Raw genomic sequence first — 23,332 nt, forward strand, 5'->3', positions numbered from 1 at the left:
TTTAATTTCATGTTAGTTTTATTTGGTTTTAATGAATCTTTTATGCGTTTTTCCACAAGATTAATATTAAACTTTCCCTATGTTCACAACAATGGTGGCCATTTTAGAATTTCTCTTTACTGCACATTTAAGCATACCAGGTATCACTTCAAAAAGGTTGTACTACCAAGTTATTAAAATATTTACGTTGTTTTACTTTTTTGAATTTTCTATAAAAACGGTGACCATCTTGAAACATTCCAAAGTCAGGTTCAAAACTGCAATGCAATCCTCGTTAATGCGTTGTTCTATCATTGGCCCATTTAATTCCTAGCACGGTCAAAAAGTGTGAGAAGAAAAAAAAAGAATCGTAGAATAACACTGTGTAACCTAAACTCCGTTGCAGTAAAAAGACAATATCAATCAAGACCAAGGAATAAACACAGACTCAAATAATCAAAAGACATTAACATAAACAGTTATAAATAAGAAATAAGAGTGAAATCAGGTGCTCCGGAAGGGTAAGCATTTCCTGCACCGTATATATAAAAAAAAGTTGTACTGTTATTGTTTTGACAGCCATGGTTAACATTGACATATACGTAATGTAAGGCAATATCAATATATCGCGGTTCAATAGGCATAAATCCATTTAACTGATTTAAATCCTGGTCACACATTAACACTGAGGGAAACACACCAACTAAAGGAGGGATAAATGGAAGAACAACAACAGATACACTTTGAGTGATCGCGAACTTCTACAAAACAAACGCGAACATACATAGAATTGTATGGTATGCCGTAAATACTACAGGGACGTTCTTAAGAATGAAATTTATTTATATATTCATCTGCATTCAACATGTTCAAGTCCACGCGTCCAAAAGAGAGTAACATTTTAAACAAAAATATCATAACCACATCACAGCTTAAGGCTTCTTCTTAACATTTAAAGGTCCCAACTATGTATTGGTTACCTAAACTACACATAAAAACCCAGTAAAATATCGTTTGATTTCGGCCTCTTGTAAGTGTTTTACAGCTTCACAATTCCTTAACTACTATCAAAGAGCTGATCATAAACTTTTGTAATTAAATATATGAAAATAGTTGTATTAACTATTTTTGAAGTGTAAACAATTCTTGGATGTTTTAGATAAATTACGTGCTTTTCAGGATCCTTTTTATTCTTTTGACAGTTTTGACTTTTCTACTCTTTACACTAAACTTCCAAACAATCTTATCAAACAAATGTGTCCTATTTAATTAAATGGTCATTCGGTAAATCTGAATGGAAATTTATTTGCTGCAACTCATTTAAAGCCTTCTTCTCTAATGAGAAAGTCATAAATGCTAGATATACTTAGTGGAGGTTTGATGAGATGATTGAAGCTGTTCGTTGTCTCCTTGATGGTATTTATGTACGTTTCGGCAACAAAGTTTATCAACAGGTTGTAGGCATTCATATGGACACTAATTGCACCCCTTTAATAGCAGACTTGTGTTTGTATTGTTATGAAACACATTGTATGAACAAACTCAGTAAAGACCCGTCTAAATTGCATTTAATTGATAAATTCAGCAACCCTTGACCGTTATCTTGATGATATTTTTTAGTTAAATAATCAAGAATTTTCTCAATAAACTACGGATATTAACCCGAAGGTACTTACTTCAAATCAATTAAACTTAAACGGTAATAAATGTTCTTTCCTAGATTGAGATACTTCAGCTTTAAACGGGAAACGTCACACTAAAATTTTCGACAAAAGGGACAATTTTTCCTTCCCTATTGTTAATTTTCCCTTTTTGGATGGTGATGTCCCTTTCGATGTTAATGTTTCACAATGCGTTCGCTATTCCCGTGTCTGTTGTGGCGTTTTTTTTTTTATTTAAACGAATGTATGTATGTAAAAGGTGATTTCTGGACGGTCAAATAATAACAAGTCCATTTCATCTTAGTCTAGGGTTCTTTATTCAATAATGATGTAATCATATAATTATTAAAAACCCTACAAAATATAACAAGATACTTATTAAACACATTAAATCTAAAGTTACTTTTTAAACTGTGTTACAGTTCTTATAACATTACTGCAGATTAACATTAAATCAGAACATTGAATGTTTATAGTTCTTATACAATATCAATACACAAGGTGACATGACATGCCTGATGATAATTAACACTTGCAAATGTTCACTCATCGTTCATATACAAGCATCAGCTTTGACAATTAAACATACTACTATAATGTCAAGATCATATAACACTATTTCAATTAACTAAATAGATATATGTAGATCCATATTCTACAAATAACCATAGCATATATATCAACGGTAAATAACTCTATATTTTATGAAATGTTCTTCACTGTCTTACATGAACACTGTATATTATGCTATTTCAAGTAAACATAAACACACCAGTCTGTGGAACTGAGTTTAATAACTAACATCGACAGTCTACACAATACTAACAGTAACGATCTGCATACTTCTACAGTAATGGTAACAGAGGTTCACATCAAATATGGTTCTGTAAACAATGTATGACAATAATAAGTAATCTGACTTTAATATCGTTAAGGCATTATACAATTCATAGCAAATTATACTAATCTTTATCTTTCATCTCGAATTCACAATTATAGATAAGTAATCTTATTTCAATACTAAAAACATTAAGTACAAGTACAATTGTACTGTTAACCAAATCACATTGGATATACCAATGTCATTTCATGACTGCATGACAAAAGGTCAAGGTCATTCATAAAAACAGATTAAATCTCTCTTTCTAATATTTATACTAAAATCTCTCAAAAAAATCAGATTCAAACAACACTCAAAGCACACTCTTTCATAGGGCTGGGAATCTTACCAAAATGCATGTAATAAACATTCATTTTAAAGTTAAGGATCCAGTTCATCCAAGACACCTCAAAGAGTACAAAATGTAACTTACCATATAAAGTCATGATATCCTGCTCCAGAATGAATTCCTTCACTATACTAATCCATAGAACTTATGGAACTAATAATCAAACACAATATAAAGTCTATTAGCACAAAGTGCATCAAATCATACGAATATATCAAGATCACAACAAAGACATCAATCCTCCATTACTGTTTTTAAAACTACCACCAAAAAACTGGGAGCAAGGATTAATAAACCAATCAGAATACAAGAAAACCTATACCCTCTAGTGAACAGTAAGTACTGGTAGTAAAATCAATAATAGGTAAATGCTACAAGGTAAACAGTTAGATTTTATGGATCAATGAATAATCAATAGGCAATCAATAGGCAATCAATAGAATAAAGGTAAACTAAGTAAACTACTCTGCAAATGAAAGAATATAATTAATGGTGTCAAGGACTTACCTATAAAACATATCAAATATATAAATGATTAATATGATAAAAATCCACTCTACCACATATATGTATACCTGGTAAATTATTAAGCCAGGTATTTCGTTACTTAAATTCTTTACGTAGTTCATCCATAGATATACATATTTGGTTTTGAAGTTTGGTTGTACCTGTAAAAAACTTATTTCAAACAGGGTGCACATCCTCATTTTTACAGAAATGTTGTTTACCGTGCCCAGAAATTTAGATACGATCCGAGTAAATTTATTTGTAGTATATGTATTTTATCCATCTGATGAGTTCAGCCTTTTTCAACGGATTTTTATAGTTCGTTCTGACATTTTTACTGTCTAAGGTGAGGCGGATGGTTGGGATCATGTTTAACCCCGTCACAACTTCTGTATGTATGTGCCTGTTCCAAATCAGGAGCCTTTTATTCAGTGATGTCGTTTATGTATATGTTAAATAATTGTTTTTCGTTCATTTTTTGTACTTAAATTAGGCTGTTAGTTTTCTCGTTCGAATTGTTTCACATTGGTATGAGCCTTGCTCATGGTTGAAGGCCTACGGTAACCTATATATTATATATTATCTGTTGTGGTTACTGTGGAAATGCGGGACTTCAACCCGGACCGACCTACCAATCAGATTTCTATGTCCTTTTGTTTTCATTCAAAAAATTGTTTAAATTGTGCAACTAACAAACAACATGAAATTTTCTTATTGTGCAACTAACAAACAACATGAAAGTTTTCTTATTGTCCCACCAAAAAAAAGTAATCTTTTGATCATGAGGATCACTGAGGAGAAATTAATTATCTGGTGTAGTAAAATTTATACAAGACTGTTTTGATATGTAACATATATTTTTTCAACACTCTAATTGATACATTATTGCACATACTGCTGTTTAACAATTAAACTTGATCATGTTGATGTATATCAATCCATGAAGTTTACCGGTTATATTACCACTGCATACCCGGTAAGAACATTCAGTAAAATTAACAAATAGAATACATTGGTTTAAATATATATCTGAATACATTAAACAATTAGTCTTTGCTACTCCAAGAAAAGTATTTTCGGTTATATTTTTTTTTATTCATATCTCTCCTGTGGGAAGACCAATTGTATTTGTTCTTATCAATTTGTTTTTCCACATTTTCTGTGGAACGACCTTTTTTACTGAATATTATGAAAAATAATTTCCGACGAAATTTGAAATTTTTGTTTTACAATATGTCGCTTAAATATTTCTTATATTGCATCGTATAGTTTATGCACTTTTAAATTTCATCCTGCTAAGCCGAACAATTTTCTTTGTAAGAGTTATCTTCCTATTCACTGTTAATCAAATGTGTGCATGTCCTTCGTAACCATAAACAAATATCGACACAATTCTTTTTACACATTGTTCGTTACATCTTCATACATTTTTGGATTTCGATGATATTCTATTGGAGTTATCTACCTTTTGAAATAAATTTGTCGGTATTTTTTTTTTAACTCATAAACCTTTAACCGTATAACCGTGGAACTTTTTAATTAATAAGGTCCCGGTGCCCTAACTTAGAAAATGAGGTTAAGGTCAAAGGTCAAGCTCAAGTTCTAAATTTGTACTTTTCCTTTTTTTTGCATTTTCTCAAACACTGTTAAAGATAGATACAAAAGAACAAGTGCAACTTTTTGCTTTATTGTAATGAAGATATGTTACCTTTGGTCGGAAACAATCCAATGGCATCTTATAGGAGTCACTGTCCCTGAAATATTTATTGATAAGGTATATTACTTCAACTTGGTTCATTATAAAGCAATAAGACCTTTAACAAAAGGTAAGTTCACATATGACCATGAAAATTTACAATCGGAGGTGACCTTGAGAGAACCCAAAATAGCTATTTGTGCATTTTTTTCATGAAAGAGTACACAAAAATCATATTTTTTTTTAAAATTTAAATGCATTAACCTATCACTCAAGGCTAAACATGACTTTCGATCTACCGGAAGTGGACAATTATCTCCTAGTTTAAAGGCTATAGTATATAGAAAATATGTATTTTTGGAATCTTTGTGAAAGAAGCCTTTATTTGAGACCGGAAGAAATATTTAATTCATCGGAAGTAGCAGATCATCTTCCTTATTTCACTTAAAAGTATTTCCAAACCACGTATGTATCGCATCAGTTTAAAGTAACTAGCTTCTTTTGAAATTTTCTTTGATGTTGAAAGACCTTCAATTATTCTCTGAACAATTGGTTTTTAAATATTTTTTTTTTCTTCCGCTTAAATTTGTTCTTACGATTAATATTGGTTTCGCAATATGTCGCTTAGATATTTTTCATATTGTAGCGTATAGTTCAAGCGCTTTTAAATTTCACCCTGCTACAAAAAAATGTAGGACGAACAATTTTCTTTGAAAAAATTATCTCCCGAACACTGTTTTCTTTGTGACTATATCTCCTCCGTATCCACAAAAAAAAGGCGACAAATTTATTTTCTGAAATTGCTCCTTATATCCTTCGTTTAATTTGTCCTATTTTGACCGAAGCGATATGAACACTCCATATGAGAGTAATTTCCACTTATGCATTTAATATCAGTGATATGCATTTCTATCTTGTAAACCATAAGTGATAGAGACCTGGGATCTTTTTTATTTAAGGTCCTTGATCCGGAAATAAGAAAATTAGGTCAAGGTCCGAGCACAAGGTAATATTTCACATTTTAATTTTGGCTTATTTTTTTTCTTTCAAAAAGCGTATAAGGTATCGACAACATATTTTAATTAAAATGCAAGTTGCAACACGTCGTAACACATATAGTTTGATTGAAAGTGTATGCTAACAATGAATTGGATCTTTATCCCCTTTATATTGAAAATTAGGCATATAGTGATATAACTCATAAACCATATATAATTAGGACCTATGGTCTTTTGATTTGAAGCCCTTGATTTATGACCTGGAAATATAACTCTAGGTCATATATAACATTGGCGTTCTAGATTTTGACCTTTGCTTTTACCTCATATGTATACATATATGTGTGCCCATTGCTTTGGTGAAATCGTATTGCTTTTATTTCTTAATTTTGAATTATTTATTTCTTCTGATATATTTCCCCTTTTATCTATTATATCAATTATATAAAGTATGTAACTATCAATCCAGTTATCAAAGAACATATCTTAACAATTGGACGGTTCTGCAGAGTATACAACTATGTACATTACATTTTAAAGAAGAAGGGTGATATATGTTTGCCTTAATCCATGTCTTCTTTATTTTCTTTGAGATTATTTTAATTTGAAATACTACCACTCCTCTACTTTTACAGATAGAGCCATTTTCATAGTACATAACTTTAGGTACATAAGATAATTAAAATTTTCTGCGGTAAGCTTTCCGTTCCCATGTAGCCATATAACAGCATCATCTGCATATGTACTTACACTCGACGCTGATGTTAAAAACGTGATTTAGATATGTGTATGTACTAAAGAAATTCATTTAAAATGACATGCTAATGAGAACAATGATTTATGCGAAATCTTATTTTTCATAACACCGCCAATTGCGTACATATAGTTTTTCACAAAATGATGATACATACTTATCGCTCGCTACAAACTTTACAGGGCGTTCTGTTTAGGGATGTGCTATCAACTCTTTGTGTGTTTGTTGTTTTGAGGACAAGTTTGTTTGTTTCTTTTTGGTATTACCCCAGAGATATATCTTTCTGTTTTATTATCAGTCCATAACTAATATATTATATAATTACTAATGCAAAATTATGCAATGAACAGTTTTTTTGTATCTGACAATAACGATTAGTGATAATTATAAATGTGCTTTAATTATTTGTATTCAATGAAAAACGAATATATTCTTGTCCACAGTATGTTATTGATTGCCTACAGGTATATCTAATATCTCATGTCAAGGATACAATTTAAGTAATAATGACCTTTACTACACTTTTCTATTAATGCTGTGATAGTTCTTACATGTTTACTGTATAAATACTGGTACAAATGAAACTACTTCGTATTAGTATATGTCTAATCCTAAGGTTGGTTTGTTGCAATACAATATTACCAAAACATTTTGTAAAATGTGATATGAACAGTAGTTTTGTCTACAACCGACCCTCATTGTCAATTTCTAAATGTAAGTCAAGATATGAAGCCGACTTAACTGTATCTGTAGTATCCTTTATCTTCAATTCGATGGGATAGATGCGATCCACATAGTCACCAAATTTTGAATTGTTTAGTGAAAGAACGTCATCTATATAGCGGAAAGTAGAGTTAAAGGATATTGCTAACTTCTTATCTTTCTTCCTAAGAAGTTCCTGCATGAAGTCAGCCTCATAATAATAAAGAAACAAGTCAGCAAGTAGAGGGGAACAGGTTGTTCCCATTGGGATGCCGACAGTCTGTTGAAAAACACGTCCTCCGAACGTAACAAATATGTTGTCAATCAAGAAATCAAGCATCTTGATAATATCGGTTTCAGAGAATTTTTTGTTTGAATCAGAATGGTTCTTTACAAAGTATGATTTATCCCTCCCTAAGACAAGATACTTGTATCTACGTTGGCCATTCTTTTTTATGAAGCAAAGTAATACCAACTCTTTTAATTTGTCTTTTAGTTTGGAATGTGGAATACTTGTGTAAAGAGTAGAAAAGTCAAATGTTTTAATACTGTTACAAAATGAAAGAGAGTTAGATTGTATGTACTCTAAAAGATCTTTGGAATTTTTAAGTATCCACATCTGATTCACGCCACCTCTAGAATAGGCAGTTTCACAATAACTTTGAAGCCCGTCTTTGATTGCTGATAAAATGGATGTTAATAATTTAGAAAGGGGTTTCGTGGAGCACTTGGAAGACCCAGCAATATACCGTTGTTTGTAAGGACACTTATGTAGTTTAGGTATCCAATACAGTGATGGAAGATCCAGTTCTTCATCTTTGGTTGAAATACCAAAGGAACAAAGAACAGACCTATGATTATCCAGGATTTCCTCTTTGGTAAGTGTCGTGAGGGTATATGTTGGGTTTCCAAGTAAATTGTCTATACCTAACTCGTTTATCAAGCAATTAATGTAATGACTTTTACAGATAAAATCGATGTTATTTGGGGCTTTGTCTGCGGGGACAACAACATATTCATCATGGAGGTCAGATAGGTGTTTAGCAACATTTGGATCTTTGAAGATTGACGTAGCATGGGCATTGATGGACCCATTCAGTTTCTTAATTCTGATTTGTATTAATGACCTCTCTGCCTTAATCCATTCGGATAGAGTGTCTACGTCTTCCTTCTCGCGCTTAGACCATTGCCTGGCATAATCCTCGACTGAATCCATCAAAATTTTAAAGTTGTGTTTCCAATTGATGGATTTAGGCTCACGATATTTCGGACCTTTCGATAACACGTTTCGTAGAGAAGTGTTATTAACAATGTTAAGGTCACCGGTAATAACGTGGCCAGCAGGATTATATGTGAATTGGGAACTAGCACAAGTGCAATCAGGAGGTTTAGACTTGAAGTCGTCAATATCGAGATCCTGCAAAACGCGTTTGTAATTGAAAATTTTAGTTGCAATAGGTTTGGTATAGGTATAAGAAATTATTGGTACAGACTGGTCTTTGAAATAAGGAGGTATTTTCGATTGAACTAATTTATGATGAAGGATATTGCCTAGGTTGACGCCATCGAGACCTTTGTTGGCAAAGGAAAGATTTAGAAAAGATCTTTTCTCTTTTTCATCTTTTCCAATGCGAACTGGCTTGAAAAGTCTGTGACTAGCAATATCCAAAATTATAGCTTGTAGTTTGTATTGGTTTGAATGAGGGTTTGTTACAGTGGATTCCAAACATAAATTGAACAGAGAATGAAGTTTTGAAAGGGGTAATGAATAAAGTTTCGTGCGAATGTGATGAATACCTAACGGTTTTTGTATGCATGGCAGCAAGTCATTAATAGAGACATCATGCAGAGAGGGTGATGTATAATGACGATGGCCATGACTACGTCTACGTCGAGGAGTCGAGTTGAAAATATTCATCACATTCACCGAGTTACACGAAGGACTGGATAGAATACCTATACCATCAATTTTGTCATTGCAGCCATACGGTGTTGCAGTTCCCAATTGTCTAATCCAGTAGTCTTCTTTTTGTCTACGGAGAGTCGTTGAAAGATTAGGATTGTTCGAGCTATGGTATATTTTTTCAATAATTCGAACTGTCATAGAAACGATGGAATGATCGGGCTGATTGAAATGCTGGTATAGAAAAAAGTAAAAACACAAAAATACCGAACTCCGAGGAAAATTCAAAAAGGAAAATCAAAAATCAAAAGGCAAAATCAAAAGTCCAAACACATCAAACGAATGGGTAACAACTGTCATATTCCTGACTTGGTACAGGCATTTTCTAATGTAGAAAATGGTGGATTGAACCTGGTTTTATAGCTAGCTAAACCCTTTATAGAATGTCGTTAGCATTGAGGTTAATGTCTGATCTATGACCGCACATACGTTTGTTTAGCCTTCCTTTCGTTTCACCGACGTATACCAAGCCGCAAAGGTTGCACTCTAATCCGTAGACGACATTTATCGATTTACAATTCAGATCATCGTAACCTCTGATAAAATATGACTTCTTGGTCAAGTTGCTAGTGAATTCAGCATCTGTAATTAAAATAGCACAAGTTATGCAGCCTTTGGTCTCACATTTTGAAATGCGACAGTGTTGTACTGTGTCATCAAAAACCAAAATGTCTTTAAGGAGAACTGAACAAGGCTGTATATGTGTAATATTGCTGTTGTCACTAGGACGATGATCTGAATGAGTCGTGTGTAGGTTATTTGTCATGTCTGGTGATGAGGGGACACCTGCCGTATCAGACGACACCGTGTCCATGGTGACGTCTGTTTCGGACCTTTTTATACTGGGCGACGTCCGAGCCAGTTTCCTGTTAGTTCTTCGTTAGTTCATGCAATTGTAGTTTTGCTACTGGGCGGATGATGTCCTCGGGGACAAAATGTCCACCAGCAGAGACATCGACCCAGTGGTAATAAAAGAGGGACGAAAGACACCAAAGGGACAGTCAAACTCGTAAATCTAAAACAAACTGACAACGCCATGGCTAAAAATGAAAAAGACAAACAGAAAAACAATAGTACACATGACACAACATAGAAAACTAAAGAATAAACAACACGAACCCCACCAAAAACTAGGGGTGATCTCAGGTGCTCCGGAAGGGTAAGCAGATCCTGCTCCACACGCGGCACCCGTCGTGTTGCTTATGTGATTACAAATCCGGTAAATAGTCTAATTCGGTAGGTCAAATTCATGATAGGGAAGGGGATTGTAGTTACGACGTAAGGAACATATCCGATATCATTTGTGAAACGGTTATTCCATAACGGTCAACCAACTCGTGATGGCGTCCGTAAAATTTACGAAGGGATGATTTCAACTTCACCATTTGGAACTCTTGGTTTAATAGCTTCCTTGTGAGCAGTAACCCTCTATCAAGAAAATCATGATAGGAAATGCAAGCACGGGAATATCGTATCAATTGGGAGATATATACCCCGTTAATTGTTGTTCAGTTATTTTGTTGGTGTGACTTTTTGTTTTTCTGTCTTGTCATTCATTTGTTTTCATAATGATGAAGATAACAATACAATATTGACTGCTGCATCCGTATTTTTCATTTATTTTTATTATGTCGGTTTGTTTTGTTAACTCATTGTTGTCAATTTAATGTTTGTTGTTATTTGACTGTTATACAAGCGAAAGGTTTTACTAGCTTTAAAACCAGATTTTAACCACTATTTTCTACATTAGAAAATGCCTGTACTAAGTTCGGAGTATGACAGTTGTGTTCCATTTGTAGGAGGTGTTTCAGCTTTTGATAGACTTAAATTTCCTCTTCGAATTTTCCTTGGAGTTCGTTTTTTTGATATTGTACTTCTCAAGTATTATTGAACAATAAAAGTTATACTATATAAAGCCCTCTTCATTCAGTTTCTATGATTATTCCACGTTCTCACCCCGCTCATATACGATCTCACTACGATTTTAATGATCTTACTACGATTATCCAAATTGCATTACGCTCTGTGTGTACTCACTACGACCATATCACAATTTATCCGAATATAACAGTTCTTGTCTATTCGTTTTTGATGCGTTTTGTTATTTGATTTTGCCATGTGATTATGGACTTTCCGTATTGATTTTCCTCGGAGTTCAGTATTTTTGTGATTTTAATTTCGACTGAGATTGTAGCATGCGGTTACTACGATCATACCACTTTTATATCGAGATCTTGCTGCGCTCTCAGCAATAATGTAAATATCGTTTTATAAATAAACACTGTTCCTTCTAATTTTCATTATAAGTAGATATATCGGAAACAACACAGTCATGACACCAAAATATACTAGATCTCGATGTCGTAGTGACAGGAGTATAAATAGAGGGAAAGGGAGGAGCTCCAAAAGAGATTTCGTAACTCGTTCATTAACTGATCTCCATAACCAATCTGTAGTCTCTTTTCGGTTGAAACCATGTAGGGAAACAACAGGATCTAAGCCGTCTGAAATGTCTTCTTAAGGTAGCACAATCCAATCTTTGAAATGTTGTTACTTTCTTAATATAAAAAAAAAGATGTGTTATGATTGCTAATGAGACAACTCTCCACAAACGACCAAAATGACACAGAAATTTACAACTATAGGTCATCGTACGGCCTTCAACAATGAGCAAAGCCCATACCGCATAGTCAGCTATAAACAGCCCTATTAACACAAATTAATGTAAAACAAATCGAGAAAACTAACGGCCTTATTTATGTAAAAAAATGAACGAAAAACAAATATGAAACACATAAACAAACGAAAACCACTGAATATACAGGCTACTGACTTGGGACAGGCATAATATACATAATGTCGCGGGGTTAAAACTGCATATAAATTTAAAAAAAAAAGGTATATATAGATAATAAAAATATATTAAACTTTTAAATGGATGCATTATATATTTTTGTTATGCAATCATTATGTAATCAATTAAAAGGAAAGCATGGCCAGGTCGTTTTTTTTAAAAAACGATATGACTTATTTAATGACTTGCATGGACGGAAAATGTACAGCACAACTAACACTTAATTTTCGGAAGCCAAGGACAATAAATAACGAAAATGTTGAAGAGCTGTATGACAAAACAAATAACACACACGTAGTTGCAAAATCCATATATGGCCACAGTTATTTGAGGTAGAGAAAACCTAGTATTTTTAAAAACATTATACATGTGAAACGACCAATTTTAGAATGGTATTCTTAAAATCATATCTGTAGAGAGGTATTAGCTAATGTCGCCACGTAAGTGACGATTAATAATGTTTAGAATTAAAATTTTTATCATTCATTCATCTTTATGAAAATTCGATCAAGTTTTTAAATAGCATAACGAAAAATAAATTACTCAACCCATGTTAACGTAATATACTAATTTAGATTTTTGTTCGAATTTTGATAAGATGTTGTTTAATGTTCTAACATTTGTTTTTATTTTAACTATAACATTTATGTAGTTCACAGAACATTACTAAAGGTAAAAAAACACAGATGCCTTCAAATATAAAATATAAAGATATAAGATGATAAACTACACAGTATTGCATATATGATACTCAAGTAAAAGATAAAGTAAATAATGTCGACATTTAATGAAGGAGGAAACACATGTTTATTTAGAAAACAGAAATAAAACATAAGTTAATATGCACGGCTGTGCTATCCTCCTTGGTAAAACACTAAAATAAGTGCCAAAAAGTGATAAAGGTGTAACACTATTTATAAATATACAGATAAGAACTTGAGTTGCATACATGTGGTGTTTATATAAGAAACAACCCCATATTGCGCAGAAAGTTTTCAGAAGAACAGTCTCATATCAAAACTGTGAAGAATAAATGGACTATAATTAAAAACCATAAAAAACACAAAAAACGGATTCACTATGAGTGCTTTGGGAAAAATACTGTTTATTATACAAATGTTTTTACTGGCAACTATTTATGTTGATGGTAAACCCTGTGAAAACTCAAATTCAGAATGTCAGCAGGTAAGGATGCCTTTGGTTTCGAATAAACTAAATGCCCCACTGGTCGCCGAACTTGATGTCACGGCAATGAACAAACAATTAAAAACTTACATACGTGACGATATTGAATCAACATTTTCTGAGGATATTAAAGGCCTGGTGAAAAAGGAGCAGGATGATATAAAGGTCTCGATGTTACAGGATTATTCGTCTAAACTAAATAAGACCAAGAAAGAATATGACAAACACATTTCGAAAATAGTTCAGAGTCTTGAAGAAAAACAAAGTGAACTGCAGCTTGAAATATCTGATGTTAACAAAAATTTAAATGAAAGTGAATCAAGCTTAAATATAGAAATAACGAAATTGTTGAGTGGGTTTGAACAAAGACAAGAACGTTTAAAATTAGCAATGATATCGGAATACACATCTAAGATTCGACAATCTGAAGACGCTAACAAACAAAAAATTATCGATCTTGCAAGTGAACAAAAATCTCAATTGGCTGATTTGTCACGAGAATTGAAGGAGGAATTCGTAAAAAGTACTACTAACTTGCAAACTCAAAGTAAGGAATTAGAAGAATGGAAAACAAATTTGATGGCAACATTGAATGGTAAGATTATTCTTTAAATCTATGTAATTCATCTATGTCTAAACTTTGAATAAAAGTTAAACTATAAGATATACCTACAGTAGCTGAATGTGCAGTGTCCGTAATTTTAGCCATAAATGAAACTAAATCATCTGTTGTATGAAATCGTATCAGTGGGCAGTTGGGTTGAGTACACCTATCGATCTTTTAAATAAACTTCTTGTAAAAAGTTGCAAATTCAACATTGAAGTTATATCTTGAATTTTTTTTTATTGGTATTGATATCAATTATTTTATTAAATATTTCTGACTATACATGTAGATCATTTGAATATACATATGCGCATGTTTGGCTCTACACTCTATCGATACATGCAGGTGATTTTTTTCGGAGGGTTATAGCGACTTTACACTAAATTCATTGAACGATGGATGTGTACTGAATGCTATCTAAATCTTAGATATATGATATAGTTGCAATTAGGTTTTGACTATCTCTCAGAAATTGTTAGTGCTCTCTAATCTAAACATAGTGTTTTTTTGTGGGGGAGCATTTAATAAAATTGAGAAAGGACAACAATTCGACCATAGAACAGACAATAACCGAAGGCCACAAATGGGTCCACGTCTAACCTAAACATTGTGTGTGTATCTATTTGATGATTTACGCCCTTTTTAGCAGATGCTGATATTTTGTTTGTACTAGTACCTCGCAAAGGGGGGGGGGGGGGGGGTTGGCGGAAACAAAAAAGTATAAAAAAACCGCCATGTTCTGCTTGAAACTGGTTTTCGTTTGTTGATGTGTAACAAATTTCAATACATCTGCATGCATGCTGTGATCTTAAAGTATCACTGTCTGTTGAATCACGAGCCTGCTACAAAAAATGAAACAACAGAACAGATAGTTAAACTAATTTTTTCAAAAAAAGTAGTAAGCATTATTTATTCATTTTTTTACAGAGAATTATGCACCCCTGAGATACAAAGACTGTGGTTATATGAAAACAAAGCCAAGTGGGGTATATACCATATATCCTGATGATTTTAACGGAATAAAGGCTTACTGTGATATGTCTACTGATGGAGGAGGTTGGACGGTATGTTTAATTGTTTCTTAAACAGATAATGCAACATTATTTCTAACTATTTTCTATTTTCAACTTAAAAATTAATGTTGCTTCCATAATATTTTGAATTCAAATTTATAGTAAGTCTTATAGAGATGATAAGCGATTCTTGCGTACATAGTTATAAGTGAAGTATATTTGATGATTTTTTTAAAATCTCCTTGAAACCAAAAGCGTGTCAGATTAATCATTATATGTGATAAATTGTGTGTAATTAAAAATTGTAGACACACTTAAAAGTGTTATGTTTAGGCAAAGTAAAATGAATCAGGAATTACACCTCGACGACTGAAACACAACCAGCTGACAAACCAGTTCATACGAAACACGTGCACCAATCATACTCTGTGCAGTAATGTTTTTACGTCAGACATTCCCATTGCTTCTTACCACTGTAGTTAAATGAAAAAAACAAAATGACTTTTTCTTAAATATGACAGTGATTATAAAGGGAATTCACTTATGATAATGTATAGAAATCGTACTAACGTACTACGTAATCATTGTGTAAGTAGTTTTATTGATCATTACGTGTTTCGACCATAGTGTACACACAATGTATGCATTAATGAACGTTTCATGTTTTCGGTGAGTATTTAGTTGAAACGTTATCATCTACTCTTCGTGGCATATTTCATCTTTGAAAAATCTGCTGTTTTAAGTGAAACACGAAAGATATTAAGATTCCTTTCATACGATTGTAGGTTATTCAAAGAAGAATAGACGGAACAACGAGTTTTGACAGGGACTGGGTTGAATATAAGGAAGGCTTTGGCGATCCACAGAAGGAATACTGGCTTGGTAGGTGCCATTTTAGTTAATCGTATTATAGCAATATTGGTACTTGACGTATTCGCTTCTCATCTTTCTTTTCTTGAACCTATTCCTTAAATCATTTCAAGTTGTATATGTTATTTTTTTAAATTGAGCCAATATCTCTAAAAAAAATGTTTTGGTTACGATCTGATTTGCTTCAAAAACAAATTATGTCGGGAAGCAGAAGATGAAAATCTGAAAATCAAAGTGTTCCAATGAAACGAAATGTTGAATCATTTAATGTTTTGTTACATAAGACTTTATTCCGCTTTCGATCATTTAAAACAATATAATGCAGTCAAGGCTTAACACATAAAGAGAGGCGAAAGAATAATCACAATTTACCCATACAAATGATAAAAAAAATTTAATCAGCATATTGCTTTGCATATAAATTAATTTGTTGGTTATCAATAGTAAGGTAAGCAAATGTGTGTCAGGAGCCTGTAATTCAGTGGTTGTCGTTTGTTTATGTGTTACATATTTGTTTTTCGTTCAATTTTTTACATAAATAAGGCCGTTAGTTTTCTCGTTTGAATTGTTTTACATTGTCTTATCGGGGCCTTTTATAGCTGACTATGCGGTATGGGCTTTGCTCATTGTTGAAGGCCGTAATGTGACCTATAGTTGTTAATGTTTGTGTCATTTTGGTCTTTTGTGGATAGTTGTCTCATTGGCAATCATACCATATCTTCTTTTTATGTGTTATTCATTATTGAAAATATGCATTTTACATTGTTTCATGGGTAAATTTGAATTAAAATAACACCAATGTCATATTACATTACAGGTAACAAATATCTAAACCTTCTTACAACTAATGGTAAATACGAACTAAGAGTTGATCTAACGGATACTAACAACAAGATGACATATGCTTTGTATAAGACATTTACAGTTAGTGACGAGAATTCACAATATAAACTTACCATTGCGAGATATAGTGGAACTGCTGGTAAGTTTTATTAAATGCAGTAGTGTGTATTTATTGAAGATTTAAACAGGAAGTAGAGAATGTGTTAAAAGCTTTTTTGTGTTTTCATGAGTTAACCTCTTAAAAAGTTTTATACAAACGAAAATTGAGACATGATAGTTATCAAAGGTACCAGGATTATAATCATGAGACAAGAATTAAACAACATTTATAGACAACGATTTAAATGGCTTATAAACTAATGCAACTCTTGGTAAATGCATTACCAGAAGTTTACAGTTTTGCATTGAGTCGATTGCGATATTGAAAAAAAACATTAAAAAAATCTTGCTGATTGCATATCACCGTCCGGTCTAAAAAGATTTATTCAATTAGGCAGACGACACATTTTTTAACTTTAAGAAGTTTGGTAGCGAGGCGAGAGATACCAGAGGGACAGGAATGGACTCTTATAATTCATGTGTGTTGGTTGATCGATAAACAAACACACACAACAGATAACGTATTGAACAATTAGCAATATACAATGTAGTTAATGCTTTGAAATGGTATGAATACATTCATAATATATATAAAACGATGCTTTAATGAATTAAAAATGCACAAATCAATTAAATTAGAACATTTTGTATCATGCTGTAAATTCTGATTCTCAAGAGAGTCAACTTATAAATGTAGCATTAAAATAAAATATGGGCAAATGTTACCAGAGGAACAGTCAAACTCATAAAACGAAAACAAACTGACCACGCCATGGTTAAAAATTAACAAGAAACAGAAAAACACCATAAATAAAATTTTGTTCAACAATGAAATTCTACTTGATTTAATATGGATAACATTGTATCTACAAATATATTTTCAGAAACATCGTTCAGTTGTTATTTATCTTAAAAATAATGTTTTAACCCTTAAAGCCGTTACATAACAAGCGACACAGATACATGTGTTTCGTGTTGTCTCGTATATTGTGGGCAGATAAGGTCTTTTTTTATCATACGAATTTAACAATTATTGTTTTATTTTGACTGTAGATACAAACAGCAACAATGAAAAAACAGTCTATACCCCCAACCCACCCAATAGGTCAATTAAAGTAAAGACTGTTTAGGTTTGAACGATAATACAGCATAACAAACATGTTTATTATTTGTCAGTGTATAGAGTCATTACCCTGGTTAACCTTTAGTTGACTTCTCAATATTTAGTAAGACGATGTTTTATATGAAGTAATAGTTTAACCGTTAATGCCGTTGCATAACAAACAAGGCATATATATTTGTTTCATGTTTTATCGTATATTGCGGACAGATACCGTCTTCTTTTTCCTTTTCCATAACAAATGTTGTATCTTTTTGGCTGTAGATAAAAACAACAAAAAGTTAAAAAAAAGTCCATAAAACCAAACTAAATATTAAAATAAAGTGAAGACTGTTCAGGCCTGAGACGGCACAACATGAGATAAGATTACTTACATGTATATAATTTGTTAGTGTATTGCGTCATTCAACAAGTTTGCCTTTGATTGCATCTCAATATGTAGTAAAAAGATATTTTATACGTTATTGTTTTTTTTTAAGGTGATTGGATGGCATACAACAACGGTATGAAATTCACCACTAAGGATCGTGATCATGATACTAACAGAGGTAACTGTGCTAAAACGTATGGTAGTTGGTGGCATGGTTCCTGTAGTTATGCAGAACTGAATCGTGACATGACAAAGAATAAACTGAATTGGCTTAAATATAATTACATCAAGTCAAGTATGATGATCAGACAAATTATGTAAAGAAAATGTTTGCCATACAGATCAATATTAATCAATATTGGAATAGGATCACGTTCTGATACTAGTAATACAATACATCGTGATTTGCATATATATTATAATTGTTTTAAATCAACTATAATGTTCAGAAACTGCTTGAAAAATAAATGCATAAAATTATAATAAAGTGTAAGAAACCTGTATTATTTATTGTATCCCATAGATCAGATTGACAATTGTTAAAACAATCAACCCTAGGTGAACTCTTTTATTAACGTTAGCTCAATGAATTGTTGACCATAATAATAAAATGTATGTGAGAAATATATAAATCTAGTTACAATAAATTAACATTTATGTCGGTGTTTTTGAAATGACACACATCTTCTAGTCTTTAATGCACACGTTTTTCAATCAAATAAAACATTAATTAAAAGAAAGTAATTACAACGAGTCCAATAAAAAATCAATACATGATTTCATAACAAAAGACTAATCATCACAGAGTAGGTCTTACAGATTATCCTTCAACTACATTTGATACATCAATACTTGCGAAACGCCAAGTGGCAACTATTTGACAGTTTCCGGGATTAAACACATTCAATATAAGCGTATTGAAAATTATAATGTGAATTGGAGAAACCAAGAAATTAGTCACAGCTATGTCTTTACGTGTGACTAATAAATACGAGGAATTCACAAACATAACCAAATAGACGCAGCTTTCCCCAAAGGTCAAGTTCGTCAAGTTTAAACAGTCAAATAATATACAACTATTCAGTACGGTGCTATGTTAATCTTTATAGTTTATTGCGACTGACTAGCGTTTCGTTGACATATACATGTTATTCATCATAGGCGTTAGAATCAATATACATGAAAAAACGACATTATATCAATTTGTAACTAAGATATTTCAAAATTAAAAAGAGCGTCCATATCCTGCCTCATTCAGCTAATGCAGTCATCTTTAGAGTAGAACATAGATTATCATTGTTGCGTTTCAGTTGTTCGTAGGACGATGTGACAAATAACAGTACATACAATTTAGAAAACTAAAGACCGAGCTACACGAACCCAACCAATTACCGGAGATACAGATGGGTGCGGTTCTTACCTTGACAAAAGTTAACTTAGAGTTAACTTGTTGACTGCTGTCTAAGTTAACTTGAGAATTTTTAAGCAGTCAAGCAAGTAAACTTCGTCGTTGGTTGACCAGACCTACGGTCTGCCTTTTTAGGACTGCTGCAGACCTATCGACAAGTCTGCTCCAGACCAGACCTGTCGACAAGTCTGCTCCAGACCAGTCCTGAGGACAGGTATGTCCCAGACCAGACCTGTGGACAAGTCAGCTTTTGACAAGTCCTGATGACAGGTCTGCCTCAGACCAGACCTGTGGACAAGTCTGCTTCTGACCAGACCTGTGGACAAGTCTGTTATTGACCAGACCTGAGGACAGGTCTGCTTATGACAGTTTATCGTTATAAGAGTTTTCATATCAGACTTGAACTTTAATTAAAATACGTAAACAACTTTCGCATTGTTTTTCCACAGATATCATTTATTATTTACTCGGTAGACTTTACTAGATATTATACAAATTCTCTTTTTTTATTTGATATACATGTATTCTTAAATGAATAGAAAAATGCCTATACAATCACATAGAGTGTTGTTTTTTTTTTGAAGGCGGATAGAAAGGTTGTCCAACGCTTCGGAGCAATATTCACGGGATATCAACAACATTGTGGACGTTGCTTCGTTCCCCAATTTCTACCTGTCACTTCCTTAATTTTACTTTATGCGTAAATTTGTACATGCATGGATATTTCATTGTTTTTCAACTTGTTTGCATTGAATTTACTATTCTATTTTCCGCAGAATATTCTAACAGAAATTGTACAGTGTCCGTAAGCATACGGTGTGGTAAAACTATCAACAATCTCGTCAAATTCGTCAGATTAATCAAGAGATTTATCATTTGTCTTTGCTTTGAGATATGGGACGTCCCAGAATTATACTCAATACACACTTTAATGAAATAGTTGCCACTTGAGGTTTAACCATAATCAAAATCAATCAACCGACATAATAGATAAACAGTATACTATTCAAAGAAGAGAACCGTTTTTATTAAATCATTGTAACTAGCTATAGGGTAGTATTTACAAATGAATACACCTTAATATAGCTATTTGTCCGCCATTGCTGGATATCACACAGGTTCCCGTAAAATTTGGATGTCATCAAACAAAATATCTGACGCCACAATTGAAAAGTGATTGTTGTATGCTTTGAAATAGGAAGGCGTCCCAGAAAAAAATAAAAATAGCCTTGCCAGACGTCATAATTATTTGGACAATAATCAGACGTGTCAGTTTTGGTACTTTGATGATGCGGCATAACAGTTTTGTTTTACACACCATCATGAACTACTATATATGTAGTGACTGTTATTTTGAATAAAGAGATGAAATGCTGACACTCTCATGTTATGCAGAATTTTTGTTGCATTTATATAGTTTACCAATATTATTGATTACATGTACATTTATGGTCCTAATAAAAACTCCTGATATCAAAAACATTGCTGATCAACTATGCAGGTAAATAAAATTTACAATTTAAAGTTCACATATGGTCAGTTTTGGTCGATGCAGTCAAATACTTTTGTAGTAAAGTCAGCATGGAGGTATCAAAACTACTGAAATTTTGTAACATATTTCAATATTTTGAGTAAAAGGAGGACATGCTGGTATCTTAAATTTATGCGAACAAAACTTTGTTGTTATTATATTGCAATATTGCTGTCGATTATAATTATACATTGAATCCCAACATTAAAAATATGGTCACTTTTGGTCAATGCGGTCAAATAATTTTGTTGTACAAGTAAGCTTGAGGTATGAAAACTACTGACAATTTGTTACGTATCAGTATTTTGAGTAAAAAGAGGACATGCTGGCACCCTAAACTTATGTGAATAAAAATTTGTTCTTATTATATTGGAATATTGCTGTTCATTGTATTCTACATTGAATCCTGAAATAAAAAATATGGCTGATTTACTATGCGGGTATATAGATTTACAAATTAAAGTGCATATTTGGTCAATACGGTCAAAAAATTTTGTTGTACAAGTCAGTATGAGGTATCAAAACTACTGAAATTTTGTTACGTTTCAGTATTTTGAGTGAAAAGAGAACATGTTGGCACCCTAAATTTATGCGAACAAGAATTTGTTCTTATGATATTGCAATATTGCTATCCACTGTATCATACATTGAATCTTGACATAAAAAATATGGCTGATTTACTATACGGGTATATAGATTTACAAATTAATGTGCACAATATGGTCAGTTTTGGTCAATGCGGTCAAAAAATTTGGTTGTACAAGTAAGCTTGAGGTATGAAAACTACTGAAAATGTGTTTCGTATCAGTATTTTGAGTAAAAAGAGGACATGCTGGCACCCTAAACTTATGTGAATAAAAATTTGTTCTTATTATATTGGATTATTGCTATTCATAATATTCTACATTGAATCCTGAAATAAAAAATATGGCTGATTTACTATGCGGGTATATAGATTTACAAATTAAAGTGCATATTTGGTCAATACGGTCAAAAAATGTTGTTGTACAAGTCAGTATGAGGTATCAAAACTACTGAAATTTTGTTACGTTTCAGTATTTTGAGTGAAAAGAGAACATGCTGGCACCCTAAATTTATGCGAACAAGAATTTGTTCTTATGATATTGCAATATTGCTATCCACTGTATCATACATTGAATCTTGACATAAAAAATATGGCTGATTTACTATACGGGTATATAGATTTACAAATTAATGTGCACAATATGGTCAGTTTTGGTCAATGCGGTCAAAAAATTTTGTTGTACAAGTAAGCTTCAGGTATGAAAACTACTGAACATTTGTTTCGTATCAGTATTTTGAGTAAAAAGAGGACATGCTGGCACCCTAAATTTATGCGAACAAAACTTTGTTGTTTTTATATTGCAATATTGCTGTCGATTATAATTATACATTGAATCCCAACATTAAAAATATGGCTGATTAACTATGCTGGTACATGTATATAGATTTACAATTTAAAGTTCACATATGGTCACTTTTGGTCAATGCGGTCAAATAAGTTTGTTGTACAAGTAAGCTTGAGATATGAAAACTACTGAAAATTTGTTACGTATCAGTATTTTGAGTAAAAAGAGGACATGCTGGCACCCTAAACTTATGTGAATTAAAATTTGTTCTTATTACATTGTATATTGGAATATTGCTGTTCATTGTATTATACATTAATTCCTGACATAAAAAATATGGCTGATTTACTATGCGGGTATATAGATTTACAAATTAAAGTGCACATATGGTCAGTTTTGGTCAATGCGGTCAAATAATTTTGTTGTACAAGTAAGCCTGAGGTATGAATACTACTGAAAATTTGATACTTATCAGTATTTTGAGTAAAAGAGGACATGCTGGCTACCTAACTTTATGTGAACAAAAATTTGTTCTTATTATATTGGAATATTGCTGTTCATTGTATTATACAT

At 32.4% G+C, this 23,332-nt stretch overlaps 1 protein-coding gene across 1 annotated transcript; it reads left to right on the forward strand.

Annotated features, from left to right (window-relative positions):
• Positions 1–13,314: 13,314 nt before the first annotated feature.
• LOC134686508 (fibrinogen-like protein 1) lies at positions 13,315–18,771 on the forward strand. The gene is made up of 5 exons (XM_063546177.1): positions 13,315–14,123; positions 15,063–15,199; positions 15,934–16,030; positions 16,836–17,000; positions 18,560–18,771. Exons 1-5 carry the CDS (start codon positions 13,424–13,426, stop codon positions 18,769–18,771), a joined length of 1,311 nt encoding a protein of 436 aa, XP_063402247.1. The 5' UTR covers positions 13,315–13,423.
• Positions 18,772–23,332: the final 4,561 nt, after the last annotated feature.

Source organism: Mytilus trossulus, chromosome 10 (assembly GCF_036588685.1).
Source record: "Mytilus trossulus isolate FHL-02 chromosome 10, PNRI_Mtr1.1.1.hap1, whole genome shotgun sequence".
Lineage (NCBI taxonomy): Eukaryota > Metazoa > Mollusca > Bivalvia > Mytilida > Mytilidae > Mytilus > Mytilus trossulus.